Source organism: Anguilla rostrata, chromosome 7 (assembly GCF_018555375.3).
Source record: "Anguilla rostrata isolate EN2019 chromosome 7, ASM1855537v3, whole genome shotgun sequence".
Taxonomy (NCBI): domain Eukaryota; kingdom Metazoa; phylum Chordata; class Actinopteri; order Anguilliformes; family Anguillidae; genus Anguilla; species Anguilla rostrata.
The window spans coordinates 6,082,286-6,105,972 of record NC_057939.1 but is presented as its reverse complement, the minus strand read 5'-3'; the positions used below and the strand labels follow the sequence as shown (position 1 = coordinate 6,105,972).

Genomic DNA, 23,687 nt, shown 5'->3' with positions numbered 1-23,687 from the left:
ATGTCTCACTCGCGTGTGACAACCGTCTTCACAATATATGCCAGACAGAGTGACGTCCAAGAATGAGTTTCAGCTCGGTTTAAGGTTCTCAACACGACTGCAGCACTCCTTGTGGTTGTAGGATTGTATGTTAAAACATCACTGCGATGCTGTGATGCGTTGTAGGGTCTGTATAAGTAACGATAAACTGTGGGTCAGTGAAAGTGTTAACGCACTCTTGGCTGCAGGTAGCTGTGGTTTTGCTATGCGACAGACAGGTCTTTTGTATTCGTCCTGGTGTCCTGTACAATCCTATATGGGGTCTGTGTCCCTCACTCACTACCTTCATTAAAGAAAGGAATACTCTGCTAATTAAATGTCAAAGATCATGAAATATTGTTTTCCATTTTTCCCTTTCTTTCCAGCATTTGCCATACAAATAGGCTACTTGGCAAACCGAAACCAATCTGAAACAAAAAGCCTTCCCAGCATGCCTTCATGGCGTAACTCCAAATGAGCTGAGTGGCATAAGAACACTGCAACCACTGAATAAGAAAAATGTAGTAACTCGACACAGAATCATATTCTGAAAAAGCAAGGCTGTGTATGTGTACTCACTTCGTCCTCAATATTATTTCAGCCGATAACTCATGGATTTGGATACCTCACACTGTTGGACAAGTCATCATGAAGTACTGACTACCCTTACACAAGGTGAATGGCATGCATTCCTGTTTTTATTTATTTATTTTTGGTTGTAGTGCTTTTCTTGTTTACATTTCTTCAAACTATAGTTGTCTTTTGCAATTTAGTAATAGTCAAGACGATCGTGGGGTGGGTTATGGGAGGGAGAGGGGAAAGGGGTTTGAATGTTCTTTGGCATAATTCTGTACAATAGCACAGCTGAGCCACTTGCATTCAACTGTAAGCCAAGGTTTTTCAATGGTACCGTTCCATATCCACACATTTATTACATGAACACATTTTCCGTCCTTCAGACAACAGGAAGGGGTGTAGACAAGGAAGTCTGAAAACTCTGAATACTTTGATGGAAATGTCCCCAGTGCAAATGTCTGGTATCTCAACACCAGTAGCAGCCAGTAAAGATTCACACAGCTGGAGCAGTAAAAGGACAGGGTCATCCATGGGTTAGGCTATAAGCACGTGCATTCATGTATACTTGAATAAAACAAAATATATCCACATATCTCTACTTCATGCATTTAGAAATCAGTTATGTTGTGGGTGAAAAACAAAGAAAACATTATGAATCTGCCTTTGACGTTGGAAAATTATAATAAAAATAATTTTCCAACAGCCAATTTAAATTCATGGTAAAAACAAATGGTAGCGAGAAGCTATGACCATGCAATCATGGTAGAATTTAAATTTCATAGACATGGACCTTCCTTGACCGGAGGTGAAAACTTCGCCATTTGAGAACTTCTCTGTGTATGCAGTCATACTGCTGCCATCTAGTGGACAATGTTATTCTGGTCACGAATCATAAAAAAATTCTGTAAACACAACATTCACATGGAACAAAATTAAGGGAGAAGATCCAAGCAAGCGGCATCGGCAAGCGGCATCGGCCATCTTTAATAAATAAACGTAGCAAACACTCAAAAAGGCAAAAAAAGGCGAAACTAAAGGCATGAAACGGATTCCGATTGACAGCTCAAGTATCTAAAACTAAATCCAGTAAATCAACATTTCCCTTTTAAGTCTTGAAGAAAAAAAAAACTTCACACTGATTTCAGCCAGTATTTGAACAGCCTAAAGTGCTGTGTATTAGACTTTTTTAAATAATACAGGTCTTAAGAGGTATGCTTGTTTTTGTTTTTTGTTTTTGTTCAATCCCTGAATTCCATATCAGTGGCTTAAAAAAGCACTTGGTTACACAGCTCCATAGCCGAAATCCAGAACACTTCATACCAAAAACTATAAAACTATTAACAATTATATATCAAAAATGAATATATATATATATATTTTGATGAGGTGATACATATATATCACAAAGCAAGTGCTAAAGTGGAACAAAAAAATACCTTCTTCAGTAAAATGCGGCCATCTTGTCTTCATGTGAAACAAAGTCGTTACCAATGAAGGAAGGAAGAGGATATTGAGTAAGGGAGAAAGTGCATGCAGTTAAATCTACTGCGCCTGCCAATATCAGACCTCTCCCCAGTGCGGTGCTACCCTGTAATTCTCTGATGTATGGATGTATAGCAGTCTTAAACATTTTTTATGTGCATACAAGTTTCCCTAATGCACGCAGAATGCATAATTGTTCCTAATGCATAAATGGATGAGTGTGAGAAATGCAGAGTGGATCAGTTATAAGGATTATAAGTTATAAGCAGTGCATTGTCCAGGCTTCACCTAAAACATGCACAGTGCCCGGTATAAGGCAAAACACTGAAGAGATTGGATCTTTTTTTCCCCCACAGAAAAGGGTCCACTTCCTCATACCTCATTTTAAGGATCTTATCTCAGAGCACAATGCTTTGAAAAGGGAGGACTGTGAATCGGGTCCACAGCACATTACAGCCCTGTGCTCCGATACCCAACACACAGCAGGAGGAGACAGTGGCCATTTTACTGCAGACTTGCAGTGCAACACAAGCGTCATGCATTAAAATCACATTCTTAAGAACTCTGACTGCACCAGTACCTTTAAACACACACACCGGATTATTGCTTTAGATACACTGTTGCTCTGCCTCCTATGATATTTGGAAATGAGGCTCATGCATGTGCAGAGTACAGCCATGCAGTTTCTGCATGCCCTTGCTTCACCAGCTCCTGAGTACAGCTTTTCAACCCCTGAGCATTATTTCACAAGCTGCTTTTAAGGATATGCTTGGCAATGTGTCCAAAATACTGTAAAGCACTGATATTTTCTACCTTTTTTTTTTTTTTTTTTTTTTGGAAAATGGGTGAATGTGTTTCCCTTTAATGACAGCAGTATGTAAAGTGCAGATATTTTTCCAGCAGAACTAATAGCACGGGGACCTTAAAAATATTGCTTCCCCTTGTAAAACCTGAGTTTACAGGTCTGAAAATCACACCTGCAAAAAATAAAATAAAATAAAAATCACACCTGTTTGGCTGGACAGGAGGGAACAGTCCAGGAAAAGCTGCTCTGCGTACACAATGAGTGCGTTCAGCAGACGAGCGTGCGTACGTAGAGCTCCAGGGGAACCCAGGGCCACCCTCTCCAGCCCCAGACGGGGTCCCCCCCCCTGACCCCCCCGCTGCCCCCCCCGGTCCCCTCCCCTACTCGGGCTTGGCCTGCCCTGCCGCTCCCCAGAAGGGGATGTTCATGGCGCCTGCGCTGGTCGTCTCCGGCCAGTAGGGGGCCTCGTGCTGCAGCGGGGTGCGGCGGGGGAAGAAGGTGTGGCGCAGGTCGTAGCGCAGCAGGCAGCTCAGGGACGCCATGTAGATGTCGGCGAAGCGGGAAAGCCGGCGTGAGAAGTAGGTGGGGTTGTGGTAGGTGCGGAACAGGCTCCCGAACTGCGCGTTGAAGATGCTCTTCGTTCGTGACCTGCGGGGCGGGAGAACACGGGGAGGTGGGTCGGTTAGTTACTTACTAATACGAACACTTTCATTTATTGTTTTGATGGAAAGTCGGTTAATAATTAAGCCATGCGCATTTACATTTAACCTAAAATAAATACATAACTTAAACAGGCTGCTTGAACAGGCTGCTTAAAGTCATGAACTATGCAGTGGATTGGTGCCCTTCCTCCCAGCATGCTCTGCAGTACCTCATTTCCTCTCTCTCCTTGATCCACTCCTGGACAACTGCCTGGGAGGCGGGGTCTCTATGGACCTGTAAGGTGGAGGGCAGACAGAGCCTGTAAAACACTACTGAGACCAGGATCTTTAGAAAAACACCCAGCTACTGGCTAACACGTCTGACACTCAGTACCACAGTGAAAATTATGTACATCCTCTGCGCCTTCGTCCCCCCCTGTTCCCCCACCTGCATGTGCTCCACCAGGCCGGTCAGGCTCTGCAGCCAGGTCATGGTGTGGACGTACTCCTCCGTGTTCATGATCTTGATCTCCTTCCTCAGCTCCGGGATGATGGCCCCCGTCCGCCAGCCGTGCTTCAGCGTCAGGTCCTGCGGGTCAGAGGTCAGAGGTCAAGGGTCGAACACCCACCACGCCAAAGGGGCTCAAGGTCAAGGTACAATCTAAAGAGAGGCCTTTAAAACGATTGGGATTCAAATGGGAGGCAGGATGGCAGGGGATGTCCCTTAATGAACACTGAGGGTGACATATTAAAACTCCCAAAATGCATTAGTGCTCAGTGCCTAGCCTACCGCTGTGTAACAGTGATGCAGGTATAAAAACAAGCTCGGCATGCTAGCACTCACAGCCAGGTCACTGTAGATGTGATCTCCGAAGTACAGCACTTTAGACCCTCTCCAGCCGGTCAGTCGCAGGAATTCATACAGGTTTCCCTAAAATGGAGGGGACAGCTGACAGTGTGCACGTGCATGTAGGCAAGCACAGTCATGGTCAGGCTTTAACACAAAAAATTATATTACTTACACAAATAAAATCCATATATTGCAGTTTCTAGACTAACAAGCAAACAACAAGCCAAAAAAACAAAAGCCACCAACAACAGTTAATCACACAAAACCGTGTTTTAGCTAGCCAAGCAGATAGCTTTATTGCTATCAAGCTAGCTTGCCGTCTATTAATGTTCCTATATGTAGGCATATAAAAGAACCAGACAGTAACCTATTCTGTCACAGAAAACTAAAATAGCCATGTGCCACACTCGACAGAAAGGCCTGGTTTGTACAATCAATTCAGAAGTTGAGAACATTGACAGAAATATTCTGAACATTGCTAGCAATTCAGAATCTGATATCTTTTGACAGCCTGGTGGATCTGTGTGTCCCCGTCTCTTTGCGAGTACAGCGTTATCTATGTAGAGCGAGCTCTCGCACCTGCTTGTAGATCTGTCCTTTCTCCAGATGGTGGATCCGGTCCCAAAGCAGCACCCCGTTATCGGTCAACCGCCGAAAGGGTCTGTGTTCAGACACACACACAGACAGGCCAGTCAAACATGATTCAGTCACAGACAGACACGGACAGGCCAGTCAAACATGATTCAGTCAGACAGACACAGACAGACAGGCCAGTCTAACATGATTCTGTGGGACTTCAGAAAATGGTCCCCTCTCACTCAGATGCACACGTTCCAGGCAAAGAGTTCACTAGTATCAGGAAAAGGCAGCATTTTCAGGGGCTATATTAAATTACTGGAAAGAAGGGGCCTCCCCAGAGACCAATCCAACTGATGCATCTGTTCTTAATGCAGCGATAATTCCGACAGATGTCCTCCTAAAGGTCAGTTCATAGCTCAGTGACAGAGTATCGCTCGACTGAAATTCGTTCATTAGCGTTCTGCTGTTCGCAAATAAATATTAACAGACTCCTGTGACATCTAAGACTCGGAGGACAGCGGAGGAAGAGGTAGCTTTAATGTCATCACGTCATTAGGTCGGCTGCTTTATATTCAGCCAGTGAATCAAATGAAACTCATTAGCTTCTGTCGCCCACTCTTACTTCCTCCTGTCGTTGAAGAACCCGGGCTTGTCGGCCTGCACAATGACCACATCGAAAAGGTCCCTCCAGTCCTGCCCCACGATGTATTTCATTCCCCGATCCCTGAGGAGCCACAAATCACAGCAAAATCAAAATGTGATCACAGTGAACAAGAAGAGGCCAAACAATTTACCTGCACTGGGTTACTGAGAGCAAGGCTGCATTATCCTACAACAGCATGAACATTAGTATGGATGTCTTGCCACACTGTAAGATTGTATGGTTAATTTCAGCAAAGATAGCGGTGCAGATTATGCTTTAGATTCCATTGTGACATTGACAGTCAGTTCAATACATATCTTAGTGCATGTCATCTTCTATACATAAGAGTGCAGTCACTTTATGAAGCAGGTAAGTGCACGTGTGTGCGTGTGTGTGTGTGTGTGTGTGTGTGTGTGTGTGTGTCTGTCTGTTGTGCGTCTGTGTGTGTGTCTGTTCGTAAATCTGTGTGTGCATGTCTGTGTGTACATCTGTGTGTGTGTGTCTGTTCGTACATCTGTGTGTGTGCGTGTCTGTGTGTACATGTACATGTGTGCAGCGTGCTCCTTTGCCTAGTTGTGAATGCTGGTCTCACTCACACAAAGTCGAAGGGGCTGTTGGTGATGAGGAACATCTTCTTCCCGTTCTCCGACAGCATCTTCAGCACGGCGTATGTCTGCTCGCCATAACAGATGTACTTCTCTACAAGGACAAATACTCAATCACACACACGTACATTCATTTACACAAAGAGAGAAAGCCTCACAAACAGTTAAGCTGAACCATTCTACAGAAAGGGTTTGGAACAAAGCACCCATGTATGCAAAGAACACAAAAGTCTTGAGCACAATTATTTTAAGACAAACAATAGAAATACTGTACAGTATATAAACCATACACATCTTTATTCTCCACAGATCCTTTCACCGTTGCTGTTGGGTATTATCCCAAACATAACCTAAGAGCTAATTTACAGCCTCTCGCAATCCCAGCCGCAATGTCGACTCCGACTGCAGGTGCAAGAGCTCGCATTGATTACCGATGTCAGCCTCCACAGCCCTGTACATCATGCCCTTTATGTGCACTTCTCCTATGGCCGCCTGTCAATGAGAAAGGCCTGAGGTTAGCAAACACGAAAAGGGAGACCAATCAGATGCAAAGGACAGAAAGAACTACACCGATGTTTTATTTGTTATCCTTTTTTTTTTTTTTTTTCTCATGGCTTGCTCACCGATCCATCGATTAGTCCACAAGGGCGAAAGAAGAAATTCAGCATGCGACTGTATTCAGATGACTTCACAGCAGGACCCAAATTAAGAGCGATTATTCTCATTCTCGAAAGGGAGCCAGACCCATTCCATCCACTCAATGAGAGGGCCAAAAATCAGGTGTGAAGAAAACGTCCTTGTGCTGCTTTGTACCCCACAAAAATAGCACGCCTTTCCTCTTTTTCAATATAACACCTGGAACCATGAGGCCAGGTACGAAGCACTGAGAAATGCGTCATCGAGCGCGAACACATGCTGCTTCTTCCGGCCTACAGCACCAGAAGCCGTGCCTCACCTTCACGTCCTTATACAGGTGGACAGGCTCGTAGTCGATGTTGTGCTTCATGAAGTAGTCGTTGACGCAGGAGAGCAGGTTCATCTCGGGCAAGGAGAAAATGTCCATGAACTGCTTCATGGTGAGGCCGTGGGAGCTCTGAACAAGAGGAGGGGCAATGGGTTAATCACATGACCAGGGGTCACCTGACTATGGGTACTACTCCTGCGCAGGGTTACTCCCAATCTAGTATCACTCTTAAAACACCTGTATCCTGATCTCTCACTTTCATGAGGCACTTGTATCTTCATCTAGCACTTTTATGTATCATCATCTTGGCGTTGTAGCTCTTTATCACATCTCGTGTAATCATGCCTCACTTCCAGTTTATGACTTTCTGTAACTTTACACACATAGCCTATGCTTACTGCGTGAACTAGACTTCATGTTCATGGCTATAAATAACTGATACTTAATGAGAATTGTATCTTATCTGACCTGTGTTCGGTAGCTTTGCCAATGACCTTTGGTATGCACTTATGCACTTGCATCGCTTCAGATAAAAGTGTCTGTGAAATTATAATGCAATGATAAGTCACAGTTGGGTCAGATGGGTTCCCTGTGGACCAGGCACACAAGGAAATAGTTGCATATCTTAGGTATTAGGTATAACTGGAATGAAAGGTGTGCCTTTTCACTTCAGCTGTGACCATAATCTCAGACTCGCTCAGTGTGTATTATTACATCACAAGTGCATAGCCCGGCCTGGGGAGGAGTGGTAGCGTCGGACACAGACTGACCTTGCCGTAGAAGTCGCTCATGATCTCCAGGGGCACGTGGGAGCCTTCGTACATCGCGATGACTTCCTTATCTGTCACTGGGTGAAGGCCCCTGAGAAGGCACAGACACACACACACACACACACACACACCGCCGTCACGCTTCTGTTACACTGGCTGCGTTTTCAATTCGCTAAAGAATGCTGACTCTGAGTTTTCGGCAACATGGAAAATGAAAATCAGCACTGCATGAAAATGATGGTAAACATTGTTACTAAATTGAAAGTTAGGTGGGAAATGCAAAATAATGGTTGCTGTTTGCAAAAAACAAATTCCCTGGATGGAAACAGCAAATATGCTGAATCGTATACAGGGATATATATTAGAGACAGTTACTGTTTGGGAACACACTTACCTATGAACTGTTCCTCACCTAATATAGGGACACATTATCCACTTACCTGTACACCGTTCCCAACTGAATATAGTGAAATGCATCGATCTTCATTAATAAAGCCTGAAACCAAAGAGAAAACACATTAGAAGAAAGGGACAAAGGGCATTATTTTGATAGATTATGATGTATGCATCCTGAATATTTAAAATTGGGCAGCATGGTGAAGTAAATGCACACTGAGAAAGACTTGCCTTCTGTACATCATAGTGCAGTCCCCGGATGACAAAATCTGGGATGTATTCATAGTCCCGTAGCCCCTCAGGGTACTTTTAGGAAAAGAAAATGTACGTGTTAAACAAACGTTCTCCGAAAGGAAGCATGTAATACTGGCTCATAAGGAGAAATGCAGGTTTCTGTAATAATAAACCGAATAAGCTCTTAGTAACTCCAGGGTATGATATTCCATTTTGAATCCAACTTATAACAGCACAACACATTCACTAGCCAATTTCCTTCTGCCAGACAAAGAAAATAATAAAGCTATAATGTAAATCTTTCTCCTGTATTGTAGCACCCAGTGCGTTCCTTGAGTAAGCTGAGACACAGGCTAAGGAAAAATCATCAAATCCATCATCTCACATCATCACCAAGTGGGGTCTTAAATATCTGAGCACAGACTGAAAAAACCTTAAAACAAGATAGGGCAGAGATATCGGATTGCAGTCGTCTTCCTCACAGATTTAGCCTTAAATGTTGCTGGATTCCTTTTCCAGTAGTTACACTGCAATATCAGCTGCGCTACCAGCCTTTGCATTGAATGACTACCACCTCTGCCGCAATCAAAGACTACAGTAGGAAAGAGTACCGCCATGACACGTAGATTTTTTGTTTCATTAATCTCACCTTGTCCATTAACATTTATTATCATCACTAAGATAACGCTAGTGATTTATCACTTCCTTCATGGCTAAGATACGGAGGAAGAGGTCCCTTACCCTGTGTTCCTGAATGAGGATGTCTCTCGCGATGTTGAATATCAGCGTGTGTAAATGGCTGGAGTAGAACGCCAGGGTGTAGTCGTAGTCAAAGCCGTAGATCTCAATGTCTTGGAGGCTTATCTCATTGTTGGCAAAGATCGTGTCAGGGTTCACAAAGTTACTCGATATTACTGGGATCAAATCTGCAACAAAAAAAGTTAGGATATAACCAATCATCAATTATTAATTACGTTCAACTATTTGATATTTGACATGCTATATATGCCATTATGATTATATAAAGACATAGTTGTCTGAGAATTGAGTCCATTACATGCACAATTTCTTTCCAGGACAGTAAAGTAAGGTTTCATTAAGCAGGTACAATGCAGGTACTCAAGGTTTGAGTTTAACCATCCTGTACTTGAGGGCTATACAGAGAACTGCAACAGTAGCTGTCAAACTTCTGTGCGTCCCTGCAGTCATTTCCCCAACTCGCCAGTCAATCCGAGACGAATGCAAGCCCTTATTGTCCGCAAGATCAACATAATATTGTGATACCAAACCCCGTAGCTAGTCCTACCTAAAACATAAACAGTGCGACGTCCCTTTGCCGCAAAGCAAACGTGTTATAAATTAGATTATGTATAAACTAGCTATGTTTATCTGTGAAAACAAGGTTTTTATGCAGTGGATTATTTAATGTATATTGTTTTGAACGGACACTCAATTATTTTTCATCTTTATCTAATATTCAAATAAACCATATAGGCAAGAAAACATACAGCAAATATAGATGATAAGCCACAAACAGAAACACAGAAGAAGAACCAAATTTACACTGGTTTATTCGCTGGTTATGAAATACATCTTCCAAAAGTGCCATTCCTTTTCTACAAAAAAAAAACAATTTTACCGAAACCGAGCACAAGGCTTAAATAAGGCTTGCGAAAAGAAGGGCGTTTTTTCATTAGAATCGATATTATCAAACCAAGCACACCACGCAGTTACCAATGACACCGGAGTGCCATTCCACTAGCTAGCAAGTAGTCATCGATCAAGCTATAAATTGCTAGACTAACTACATCGTGTTTTATTAGTGTATTCTGTGGTTCCCCGTGGTCATTGTGGTTATTTCTGTAAGAACCTGAAAAGTGCTGTCTGGGTATGGGACATCCCGCCATGCCAAGTAACATACGTGCCATTATAAAAACTTCCGAAACCATCGGCTTACCTTCTGTCTGTTTTTTGGTTTCATTATAAACAGACCAAAGCCAGTTGGTCATGTCGTGATCGCCATCAGAACTGGTGCACATTGCCGCCGTTCTTTGGGTCCAGTTTTGGTGTGCCAAGTTCTGCTTGATTCTGTTTGACACATTGAACGGAGGAAAACTCCGAACCAGCGAACTAGACCACCTCGACTGCTGAGTCCTTTCGCCGTACTTACAATATGCACATTGTGAGTCCAAAGCGCTGCAGCTAATAACCAGTTTCGGCAAATTCCCCTTACTCCAGAGCAAACGCGAAAATTTCACGGACATGGACGCCATGGTTCCCTTGTGAGGTTTTGCCGTGCCCCCGGTGTAAACACATGTACTCGACTTGACTGTTCTCTGTGTAATACTAAGAGCGTACGTACGGTCGTAGTGTCAGTTCTCAATTTAGCATTGCTTAGCCGCTGCCTGCCAGTCTCCGCATTCGTAAACGTCACTTCCTTGGTTTAGCAGCCTGAGAGGCTGTCCAAATTCTGTGATCCTCCTATCAGCGTAGCATACACTTAGCGTAGCATCATCGAAACAGTACATGTTAAAACGTAAAGTACATAAATTGTAAATATCAAGATGCATTGATATTTACATTTTAAATTTCGCGGTCATTTTTTTTTTATTGCTTTAAAAAAATGAAATAGGCCTACAAAAGCTGTATGATTTAGGCTACTGTGCTTGGTGTTTAAATCTGTCTGTTTAATTCCAAGGTCAGATGTAACGTGCACTGCTTAAAAATAGGCAATATTTGACAATAATATCGCTGCACAATTTAGCTATACAATAACTTTTATATTAAGCCTGAGTGTCGTACATAAGCCGTGAAAACTCTGGTCCCCTTATTAACTTTCGTATTAATTTCGTAGTACTTTTTTTCTCATTGTAGACACATCGATGTATGGCGTATAATAAAAAAAGGGCTCATGGCTTAAATTCATACTTAAACTTCCAAACTGGAATTAAAAATCTGCGCAGCACAAAGCATGTTTTGCTTGTTGTGCTGCTCATGCCAATGCCATACAAAGACACGGTAAGTAGGCTACTGGAAAACACTGCACCAAGCTGTAAACAAGGACTCTGAATGAGCATAATTCTAGGCCACCAGGTGACGTGGATATTTTTGGATTCAGCAGAGATTGTTGTGGGTGGGCTGTTCAGTCTGAAAGTATGAAGTCACATTAATTGCTTTTGGAAAAGCCAGAACAGGCATGTGATGTTTGCTGGTATGAGCTGATGGACCTGCATGGTTCTGAAATAGAGTTACAGATACAGACAGATGCAACTTTTATAACTTTCCATTTTGTTTGATTTAAGCAATCTTGGGTTCAGTGTCATACTCATTCATTCTATTATACAGCTAAGATTAATTATGCAGGATTCCCTTGGGCTCAGAAGTGTATTTTAATGAACATAATTGAATTAAGATTCTTGCAGTATTATCCAGGGACAGTTATATATTCTCAGGATATTTGTGATCCACCCCTGAATCCCTGACTAATTTATGATGGTCCAATTGATGCTGGAAATATTTGAGCTGCAGTTCTTGTAACTGTCTCACAAGTGCTTCCTGTGGATTGCTCCCAGTAAAATGTAGACCACTGTGTTTAGCCATATGACAAGTTTAAACCACTATTAACTAAACTACTCTGGATTAGGATGTTTATTTTAGTGTTACATTGTTGACCGTAGTCCATGGATAAGCATCACTAGAAATGGCAGAGCTAATTTCTCACTCACTCACTCACAAACTAAAAACTGCTCCGGAGAAGAGTAGATCTTACCATTTTAACCCTTTGGATGGTAGGGAGGATGCTTTTGAACAGTGTTCTAGAACTCCACTGCTTTCAATTGCCAGTGGTCATTGTTACATCAGCTTTCAAATGTTCAGTTAAGAACGTTCTAATCACATATTTGTTCTCTCAAACCTTAAAGTGTTAAATAGGAATATTATATATACTGTCAAGCAGTGTCTTTGTAAATCTGTTTAGACAAAGAAAAGATTCTGAGGTCTGTAATAGTTTTTCTCTCCCACTGCACCACTTTTTACTGAAATTTTTCATTTCTGAGGAGCAGCTGTAGGCTACTGAGTACTATGTTATTCCAACGTAGTCAAGTCAACAGTTGCTATCGACAGCTCTTTGCCCACCATATACAGGAATACCAGCATAATGTTCACTTTTCCCATTGACGCTCTTTGCCTCTTTGCTGTGGACACCACCTGGTGCCAGGATCTGATTGGCTGGGAGAAGCTCAACCCCCTACGTATCTCACATACATACAGAACATATCAGGTCTAAACCAACAGAGGGACACACCACTTCAAAAAGTTTACTGAAACATATCATAGATTAATATGTGTAAGGCTTGGGGAATGTGTTTAAACTTTTACGACTTCATATAAAGATGGTAAAAGTTCCCTCAAAGTTCTATAATAGCATAAGGTATACATTACAATTTAAACTGAAAATATCCCAAAGACACAAGAAATGAGAGAAAAGGGAGTAAGAAGAGGACAATGATCCTTTCCAGAAACATGGGATGGCTAAAAACTCAGAAGTTACAGAAGGATGTTAATGCGTAAGCAGATAAATGCACGGGTGCATGCAGATATTCATTTTGTTGGGAAAAAAATATATTACAGCGAATAATAAAATGGATAGCATTAAACAGCAGTCTGCTTCTGCATTCTAGCAACATTTTTGGCCCTTAAAGTAAACGTATTTCGTTACTGAGATGTTTTTACTTTCATAAAAACAGAGATAAATGCAAATTTAAGGCGTGTGGGTTTTCATCGCCACAGAAAATACCGCTACCTTCACCGTCGCCTGTGGCTCTGTTAGGGAAAATAGGTTGTTTTCAGCCAATGGAGAGCAGCCACGATTTCGACGTATGAACTTGGACAGGACGCCTACGATTGGCAGACCGGAAACCCAAATCATTCTTTAATTGGTTGCTTGTTGTGCGTGGTATCTAGCAATTGGTCTGTTCATCCCTTTCCTCTTCTTTAAGTCTAGGATTTCAGTTAAATCGGTTCCTGTTAAATATTTGCCGGGGATAGGGAGTACATCTGAAGGAACGGTATAATCCCAACTAGCTATAACTTTAGCTAGAGAAGGCAATACAGATATGAAACGGTTGTGGATTATTGGATTCGTGTGTGCTCTTCTAGCCTTTAGTAAGTATTGCTCCTTTTGTACCCCTTGCGTAGCTAACATTAGCACTTGAACTTGCCTCTCCACATGACTGAGTACATCAAACTACTGCCGCGTTATAGTGTCAGTAAGTTAGCAGCTGACAATAATCGTTGGTGTTGTATTAAATTATCTATTATCCCGTTTACGTTTAGATATGAAAGTAATGCAATGTGAAATACTGATGCGCATCACAATTCCATAGCCTGCTTTGCTAATCGCGATTGTAACCGCTACATCTTCGTAGTTGGTGCATATCTAGCTAACGTTGGCTACAGTGCAGTACATGCACTGTCTCTATATCGCGATAGTTTATTTCATTTCTAAAATTAAAGTTAACGATACAACTCTTGCGAATGATAGCAATCCATACTGATATTTGCCTGATATGTAGCTTATTGCGAATGAATGGCTACATCTAGCGAAGTCAATTAAATCGACGTAACTCTAAAGCTGTTAGCCGCTGTGGCTAACCGTCGCCAATATAATTGTCCCAAAATTGGGATCCTAAGACTTGTTTCCCTGATGTAGGCCTGCACGATTTGTAGCTAACACGTAACAAGCTGGTCATTAGTTGAAAAGCAGCTTGTGTCGACAAAAGGGGCATTTCGAATTCATGGTTGTCTAGTTTGTTTTTCCGCAAAATGAATTATTTTAACGAAGGTGGTGGTGGCGATTCCGTGCGATTCTTGTTTGCTGCATTTTCTGGACTTGGAATAGCTGTCTGGAATTGATAGGTTTCCTGGCAGCAATGGTACTTTTGCACTTCTAAGAGGGCAGTGGCTGAAAGGACATGCTCATTCAGTTAATCAGGTCTAGCTATTCGGCTTTTTTTTTTACATTGTATTGTTTTGCTTTAAAAGGTGTGAATAAGGAAAGTGAAACACGTGTTTAGCTAGCTACAGTGCGCTTAATTACAGTAAGAGATGAGATGTGTACCGAACGCCATGCCCGCAGGCGTCATTCAGTTTTAACTGCAGATTTACCATCTTATCTCTCGTATTTCCAGCCATGTTTTTCTGCCGAGATAAGTCAAGTGGCCCAGGCCCTATCAGCATTGTTATCAAAATCACTTCCTGTGGTTCAGTTCCATACTTTAGCTGGTGATCACCTGCTTAAAATGCATCCGTAATGTGCTGATTGTCAGCTTTTTAAAAACTTTTCTGAATTTAATATTGATGTATATTATATTGTATGTTAATTGATGTGTATATTTGCTGTCAAGAGAAGCAAACAAAAGAACTCTCTCGTGCAGGTAGTGACAGCTGTGTTTTAATTATTCACCTGATATAGAAGAGCATGTTAGACCAGTCATATAGGTTTGCCGTGAAAAGAAATGTCGACTGTTTGCCACCGCAGCTGTTTTCAAGGACAAAAATGAACGCTCTTCTGTTCACAGCTTCAGTAAGAGCGGAGGACGATGTAGACATCGACGCGACCGTGGAGGAGGATCTGGGAAAAAGCCGGGATGGGTCCAAAACGGACGATGAGGTGGTTCAGAGGTTCGTGTGCTAAATACAGAAACCGAACGGCACTAACGCGTGCACGTGACAAGCTAACTGGCTATACTGTGGTAGCGGCTCTCTTGTCTCCCTTCGACTGTCACCTTCCCTGAAACTGCGCTCATTTCCTTGCGTAACAGATGGTGTACACGGATAAACACCTTTTCCCTGTGGACAGATCTGCTTGCAGAGAGAGGAGAAATGTCAATTAGTTTTATGCTGCCCTGGCCCCTTGGGCGTTTCAGTGGTGCATTGATAGCTGTTTATTGAGGCGGGAACAGGAGCTTCTTGCCTCGTGCTTGAGTCAAAGGTTATGGTTATGGTGGAGTTTAGTAGAGGCAAGTAAAAGGCATTTTCAGGCATTCGGTTCATGAGCTCGTTTTTTTTTTTAAGTTTTCAAGGTCCAGAATGAAAAAAACGCTTTTCTGTTGCTCTGCCTATTCTAGGGTTGCACTCCTGGCTTCCCTATCGTTCCCAAAAACTTTGCCCAGGAAGTGTATACCCTGTGTCATGCTAGTGTTTCTAGAACAGTGGTAACCTTCCCCGTTCCTGGTTTTCATTTCAACCCTAATTTGGCACACATGACTCTACTAATTAGCATTTCAACAAGCACTCTCGCTGTTGAATGAGGTGCATTTTTGTTAGGGTTGGATTGAAAACCTACAGGATGTAGATTTCCAGGAACAGGGCTGGTTGCCACTCTTATAGGGGAGTTGAGTGCAGACTTAGTGTTACTAAAATAGGACTGTCATAGTCTCATGTGCAGATGCCACACCAAAACTAAGAGGCTGCATAAATTTTCATGGGCAGTTTACTTCCATTTTGGCTTGAGTAAGCAGATGCTTCGCATTCCTTCCTGTCTGTATTTCTGTTGCCCTGCTGCAGGATGGAATAGGTTGTCCTCTGTGATGCCAACTGCGGTATGTTTTTGCCCACCGTAGGGAGGAGGAGGCGATACAGCTGGACGGCCTGAACGCCGCTCAGATAAAGGAGATCCGGGAGAAGTCGGAAAAGCACGTCTTCCAGGCTGAAGTGAACAGGATGATGAAGCTCATCATCAACTCCCTGTACAAGAACAAGGAGGTGAGCGTCGCAGTTATGTTTTTTTAAAATCTGTGTATACCTTTGTCTGTGTCACTTGTAATGAGCACTGAGCTGAAGGAAAATTTCCATTTTATTTTATATTTAATGGGCAATAAAGTTTTCTATTCTATTCTGATGCCGTAACGTTGGATAAGAGGGCTGTGCGAAGCCCCAGCCGGAGCTGATCCGCTTCTGCTCTGAATTCAGATCTTCCTCAGAGAGCTGATATCCAATGCTTCAGATGCCCTGGATAAGATCCGGTTGCTGTCCCTGACCCATGACGACGCTCTTTCCGGTAACGAGGAGCTCACGGTCAAAATCAAGGTGGGTGAAGGTCCTTCGTTTTGAAACTGGTTTGGTGAGTTCTGCTGAAAGTTCTGAGTTCTGCTAAATTAATGCTTTGTGAATCCTGTATTTGGAAAATTCCCAACATGAACTGAAAGCTCCAAACCAGTTATTAACTGGTTTGAAATTTACACTTGACTCAAAAATGCACGAATACTAAACTCGGTCCTGAAAAATGTGCTGAATTTGTTTAGTCTTCTTAAAAGGTGGAACGCACCATTTGATGGCAAAGTCTTACAGTTCGTACTTTTTAACCAAGGTTTTACATCAGTGCTGAAATTCTACTTGCGTCTACCTGGATATTTTCTCTGTCCAACTCCTAAAAGTACAGTACTTATACATAATAAATCAAATCTCGTCAAAGTGGGGGGGGGGGGGATGCTTAATTTTTGTTGTCTTTGATTTTCATACATGTACATTTCCCTGCAGTCCGACAAGGAGAAGAACATGCTGCACATCACAGACACGGGCATCGGCATGACCAAAGAAGACCTGGTGAACAACCTGGGCACCATCGCCAAGTCGGGCACCAGTGAGTTCCTCAACAAGATGACGGAGATGCAGACGGAGGGCCAGTCCACCTCCGAGCTGATTGGCCAGTTCGGCGTGGGCTTCTACTCCGCCTTCCTGGTGGCCGACAAGGTCATCGTCACATCCAAGCACAACAACGGCACCCAGCACATCTGGGAGTCTGACTCCAATGAGTTCTCCGTCATCGAGGATCCCCGTGGCGACACCTTGGGCAGAGGCACCACCATCACGTGAGTTGCTGCTGCTCGTCGAGGTGTCCAACCCTGCTGTAATTATGCATCAGATTGCCTTGACTTTAACGATCCGTATTGGTAGCTTCCCTTTGTTTGCTGCCGATTATCTGGTTGCATCTTCATGCTTGTTGCATTGCTACCATTACAACTATTACTATTTCAGAGCTCCCAGAACTATAATACAATTAAATCAGGTTGATGAAAATCAACTGACTAGGATGTCACTTTCTAAAACCAAATAAAATGGTTTTTTATTTTATTTTCTTTGTGGAAAAAAAAGTACCTCCAGTAATGGGTATGCGGTGTGGAATTGCAGTAAAATGTAATTTATATATAAACAGGCTGGTGATGAAGGAGGAGGCATCAGACTACTTGGAGCTGGAGACCATCAAGAACCTGGTGAAGAAATACTCCCAGTTCATCAACTTCCCCATCTACGTGTGGAGCAGCAAGGTGCGTCTCCCATTTCCTCTCGCAGGGTAGATGCAGAGTAGATGCAGGGTCCTGCTCTAGGGTGCTTCAGACCAAGGGCCTTCTGTATGCGACAGGCAAAGGAGAACCTTGTACTCGCACGGCTGTAATGCCATTACATGGGGAGGGGGGAAAGCACGGAAAGCTAAAAATAAATAAAAAATGGGTAGTACTTTTTTTTTTTGTGCCTCGGCAGATGTGAGGAAGTCTGTGAGAGCTAGTAAAATTTGCTGAGAAATTTAGAGTAGTACACCTTGTGGACCCTAGCTGTGACTGGCTGCGTGAAGCTGTAGAAACATAAAGGGTGTCCTTCCTGTTCAGACCGAGACCGTGGAGGAGCCGGTCGACGAAGCAGATGAGGCCGAAGCCGACAAGAAGGAAGATGCTGAAGATGAGGCTGAGGCTGAGGTGGAGGAGGAAGAGGAAGACAAGGACAAGCCGAAGACTAAGAAGGTAAGAGCAATGGGGACGCCTTGTCCCCCAGTCCTTTACCCTCCATTTTGGAATACCCATTCATATTTATTGGCTTGTCCCTTTACTGGAACACAAACTGTCATTTCAGTACTCTGGTGACATGTATATGTCATTCAAAAGTGTGTTCTGCCAACCGTCACCTTACTGCCTGCCATAGCTAGGTGGTGGATTTTTTTTTTTTTTTAATCTTTGACAAAGTAAATGAAACATTTATTTGGATGGCCATTTTTTTTCTCCAGGTGGAGAAGACCGTGTGGGATTGGGAGCTCATGAACGACATCAAGCCGATCTGGCAGAGGCCAGCCAAAGAGGTGGAGGAGGATGAGTACAAGGCCTTCTACAAGACCTTCTCACGGGTACGGCTGACTGCTCCCAGATCTGCAGCCTTCAATCTGACGACGAGACGTATTCATTAGTGCGGGCAGAATTGCTTTCGGCCAGTTAAATCAGTTTATTTGGGTCCACAGCCAATCACAGGGTAGCCTAATGTGCCTATTAAACCAAAACTGTAGTCCTGTGTCAAGCCCCTGGAGCGGTGTAAAATGAGGTCAGTTTTCGGCTTTATCAGAATCCTCCTCTGAAATGGGTTCTGCGGCTCTGTGTGATCTGCAGGATACGGACGAGCCCATTTCTCACATCCACTTCACCGCTGAAGGAGAGGTCACCTTCAAGTCCATCCTCTTCGTGCCCGCGTCGGCACCCCGCGGGCTTTTCGATGAGTACGGGACCAAGAAGAACGACTTCATCAAGGTACCGCGTGGCCTCATCCGCTGTCTTCCAGTGATTGTGGAGGGAGTTTTTCCAGTCGCTTTTAGCCGAGCGTAACCCACCGTCCTTCTCTTGCAGCTCTTTGTCCGCCGAGTGTTCATCACGGACGACTTCCATGACATGATGCCCAAGTATCTGAATTTCATCAAGGGCGTGGTGAGCATCTCTCCAGAGTACATTCCTTTTTTAAATTGCATTTTATGTACTCATTTTAGAGAGGGAGTTTGTTTGATTGCATTCAGTAACCTCATTAAAGTGATGAGCCCTGGGTCTGATTCAGTGTGATCTCGGGCATGTATAATAATGTGCCTTGCCTCTTCAGGTTGACTCCGATGACCTTCCCTTGAACGTGTCCAGAGAGACTCTGCAGCAGCACAAACTGCTCAAGGTGAGTGGGGCGACCTGTAGCCTGCCACAGTCCATGGTCATTCAGCCAAAAAACCTCATTTTGTGAACGATTGCTGTCAACCCTAACTCTAACCCTAACCCTCATCCTCATCCTTCCTCAGGTCATCCGGAAGAAGCTGGTCCGCAAGACCCTGGACATGATCAAGAAGATCGCCGAGGAGCAGTACAACGAAAAGTTCTGGAAGGAGTTCGGCACCAACATCAAGCTGGGCGTGATCGAGGACCACTCCAACCGGACCCGGCTGGCCAAGCTGCTGCGCTTCCAGACCTCCCACAGCGAGACGGTGCTCTCCAGCCTGGAGCACTACCTGGAGAGGATGAAGGAGAAGCAGGACAAGATCTACTTCATGGCCGGCACCAGCAGGAAAGAGGTAGGAGCCCCACCCGCTTAACGCAGTACTTTACAGTACTTTAGTTGTAATTGTTGAAAGGGGAACTAAAATCTAGCAGATACGCTGTACAGGTCTAAACCTCCGCCCCCCCCCCCCTTGTGATATGCCCTCCACAAGTCCTTTAAAAAGACACGGTTTTCCATTTACTCCTGATTTTTTTATTTTGTCTGGTTCCATATTCATTGATTCATGGATAAATGATATATGGAAGTGTTTAATTTATTTTCATGTATACTGGCCTGGGTTTGTCCATTATGTGCAGTATTTGGGCTTCTGGACTGGTTGGGACTGAAGCCCTGCATGCCAGTGGGGATGGCGCGGGGCAAATTTGCCGTCGGTGGGTGTAGCCAGTCAGAGTTGGGCTGGAAATGAGCTAAAAACGGTTTTTCTTTTTTCTTTTGAAGACTAATCTTAAATTCATTAATTTTTCTGTCGGGCAGTGTTGACTATAATCAAATGCTCAGTAAATCACAGCCTTTCTCAGCCAGACTAATCTTTGGTTAAAAAAAAAAAAAAAAAAAAAAAAAATCACTACTTTCCCTACTGCAGCCAAGCAAATGACATTTACATGGCAACCAATCAAGATGCTATTAACAGGCACGGGAGAGTACAGGAGGCCCTGTCGATGCCACTGAAAGGCTCATTACAGCGAATGAATGCCAGTGCAGCTAAAATAAGTGCCGCCACCATTGTGGAAAGCAGCATTAATTATGGTGAATTTAATCATTAGGGGCCTATTCAATCTTGACATGCTCACTCGAATGAATTCAAAAATTGCCCATATTGGCAGTTTAAATAAATTCAGACTGACTTCAGTGGGGTTTCCTCCCCCTCAAAAATGTGTATTAGGAAGAAAAGGTGGAAGTGCTCTCTCGTCAGGGAATGTTACTTCAATGCAGTTGGGCTAAACTTTTTATACCATGTAGAATGCTTCATAATTGAATACTGTTATTCAATTAAAATAAAAACTCATTAGCTAGCCTATTATCGAGTTTATAATTAAGCATAATTACTTAACCGCCCCCCCCCCAGGCCGAATCCTCCCCCTTCGTGGAGAAGCTGCTGAAGAAGGGCTACGAGGTGATCTACCTGACGGAGCCGGTGGACGAGTACTGCATCCAGGCGCTGCCCGAGTTCGACGGCAAGCGCTTCCAGAACGTGGCCAAGGAGGGCGTGAAGTTCGACGAGAGCGAGAAGGGCAAGGAGAGGAGGGAGACCCAGGAGAAGGAGTTCGAGCCCCTCACCAACTGGATGAAGGACAAGGCCCTGAAGGATCAGGTACTTTCAACTGTTTGCGTAGCAGTTACTTACTTGTGTGTGTGTGTGTGTGTGTGTGGGGATTGTTCAGGGCCCAATTCTTGGGGGGGGGGGAAAGTGTGGGGGAAAATGTTCTTCAAAATCCCCACAGTATCCACCCCATAGTGTGTAAGTCCACCCTCCCCTAATCAGTCGTCACTGAAGATGCCTTGGGGATGGTAGGGTTTCTGGATTGTTTTGGGACACGTTAACAAGGTAATTTTTGTCTCGTGCCTGTTCAGATCGAGAAGGCAGTGCTGTCCCAAAGGCTGACCAGTTCTCCCTGTGCCCTGGTGGCCAGCCAGTACGGCTGGTCTGGAAACATGGAGAGGATCATGAAGGCTCAGGCTTACCAGACAGGAAAAGACATTTCCACAAAGTAAGACCTGTAAACGGACGTCGTCTTTCTGCTAATCGCTGCTGTTCGGATTAGTACATCTGAGGTCCTGTGTTTAATTATTTAACACTCATTCTTGATGTTTTTACTGCATGCCTGTTTTAATCATGTTGCTTTTTATCTACCAGCTACTATGCAAGTCAGAAGAAGACCTTGGAAATAAACCCCAAACACCCTCTCATCAAAGAGATGTTGAAGCGAGTCTCAGTAAGTTTTTATTTTTTTTCATTCAGACACAAAACTTCCTGCTGATCTAGGATGAATATATCTTTACTTCCAACAATCTCTCCCAACTTTGCTTATTTTATTCTGTAGCGTAGCTCCACCAAAGTAGTTTGAGGTCTAGTTTTGACCAGGGGAGTCATGGCGTTGAATTTTTAAAATGCATCATTTGTTTTACTCCTGCCGTGTGTGGATGGTTGGAGGTGGAATGACGGCAATGAAAACCTCCCGATTTTCTCCCGCAGGAGAACCCTGACGACCAGACCGCTGCGGACCTGGCTGTGGTTCTGTTTGAGACGGCCACCCTGAGATCTGGCTACCACCTGGCCGACACCAAAGCATATGGAGACCGGATAGAGAGGATGCTCAGGCTCAGCATGAACGTGGATCTCAATGAGCAGGTTTGTACAGGAAATGGCTCGTATGTCAATGAACAGGCATGGACAGTAAATGAGCTGGCATGGACAGGAAATGGTTTGTATTCTTCAAGTTAAGGTCAATCAATCAGTTTTCATTTATATAGCACAATTCATGCAGTAGATTAAATTCAAAGTGCTTAACATAAAATCTGACTTAAAATATAGGACACAGGGCATGCGTATGTATCAAGCTCAGGAAAGAAAACCAAGAAATGGGCCCAAGGGGAAAGGTCATCGGTCACAAGTAGGCGGGGAAATGTTTCGGCCACTGGTTGGCTCAGCTGTGTTCTTCCACCCCTCTTCCACAGGTGGAAGAAGAACCAGAGGAGGAGCCAGAAGAGCCAGCGGAGGAGGAGGAGGAGGATGATGCTGAAGACGAAGAAGTAAAAGCAGAAGATGAGGAAACGGTGAGTCTGAGAATTGCAGGCTAGTCCAGCAGGCCTTAGCCACAGCTTTTAAAACTTCAGACGAGGTCAGAAATGGACATTCCAAGGCCGAGCTAGAATGTGGCTTTGTTATAGCCCGCCTGTGGTCCTTAAAGGTCACTACTTGGACTCCACGCTGGCCTCAGATTGGCTGGCTGTTCATATGAGGCCAGGGAAGAAGTCAAGCTTGCTGTCCACTTTCTGAACTCACTACTCAGAAATGTGCGTTTCTTTTGGAAGAGGGATGTTAGAAGTGCAGAAGGAGCTGTCTGTAGTATCTTTAAACCTCTTTGAGGGGGGGGGAGGTGGTGCTTATTTAAGTTACTGGGGTGGGGTGTTCTTGGGCCAGACTATTGTCAACACTTATTTGCCGATGATAATTTGCTGTTTTTAAGTGGGGAAAAATAGGGGCGGCACCTGGGGTGGCCAATCAAATTCCAGAGGTGGCCTGTGCCTCCCACCCATTGGACACGTCTCTGACTGTGCACATGTCTGCCTGGGTTCTGACGTCTTCCTTTTTGTTTCTCTTGCAGGCTTCGACAGAGAAGGATGAACTGTAAAGCACTGAATTGGGGAAGGGTACGGGGGGTGGGGGGGGCTTGGGGGCGGAACAGATTGGAGCCGTCAGAGCCCGTCTTCACTCTGCTGTGGGCGGGGCCTACCTGGGATTGGGGTTTTTTTTAAGAGGGCTTTTGTTTCGTTTGTTTGGGTTTTGTTTCTGTTTGTTTTTTTACATTCCTCATGATTGTAAATTTGTTAATATTTAACTTGCCCAATTATGGAGTGATATCATGTTGTCATGTGAACCAGTAAATGTTTCCAGAAAGGGATGTGAATGAGTTTGTTTATTGGCACTTTTTTGAACACCCATATTGTCCCATGTGATAAAATAATTGCTGCCTTATTTACTCAACCAAATTTATTTGACAGTTGGATTCAACTGAATGCAGCCAGGCTTGATTGCAGCCAGCCCTGCCAA

At 43.8% G+C, this 23,687-nt stretch overlaps 2 protein-coding genes across 2 annotated transcripts; one reads left to right on the top strand and one right to left on the bottom strand.

The window, feature by feature from the left end:
- Positions 1-727: 727 nt before the first annotated feature.
- On the bottom strand, positions 728-10,986 carry LOC135258855 (5'-nucleotidase domain-containing protein 3-like). The gene is made up of 14 exons (XM_064342502.1): positions 10,521-10,986; positions 9,305-9,489; positions 8,561-8,635; positions 8,374-8,429; positions 7,934-8,024; positions 7,155-7,292; positions 6,631-6,691; positions 6,191-6,293; positions 5,574-5,675; positions 4,952-5,033; positions 4,367-4,453; positions 3,971-4,111; positions 3,753-3,817; positions 728-3,529 (listed from the first exon to the last, which is right to left on the bottom strand). The coding sequence occupies exons 1-14, from the start codon at positions 10,834-10,836 to the stop codon at positions 3,262-3,264; spliced, it is 1,770 nt and encodes a 589-aa protein (XP_064198572.1). The 5' UTR covers positions 10,837-10,986; the 3' UTR covers positions 728-3,261.
- Positions 10,987-13,540: 2,554 nt separating this feature from the next.
- On the top strand, positions 13,541-23,538 carry hsp90b1 (heat shock protein 90, beta (grp94), member 1). Its single transcript, XM_064342499.1, has 18 exons — positions 13,541-13,726; positions 15,142-15,244; positions 16,186-16,327; positions 16,535-16,651; positions 17,102-17,433; positions 17,778-17,889; positions 18,229-18,360; positions 18,621-18,737; positions 18,994-19,131; positions 19,228-19,305; positions 19,472-19,537; positions 19,659-19,928; positions 20,982-21,227; positions 21,488-21,624; positions 21,771-21,849; positions 22,110-22,265; positions 22,592-22,690; positions 23,242-23,538. The coding sequence occupies exons 1-18, from the start codon at positions 13,678-13,680 to the stop codon at positions 23,266-23,268; spliced, it is 2,400 nt and encodes a 799-aa protein (XP_064198569.1). The 5' UTR covers positions 13,541-13,677; the 3' UTR covers positions 23,269-23,538.
- The last annotated feature ends 149 nt before the right edge of the window (positions 23,539-23,687 follow it).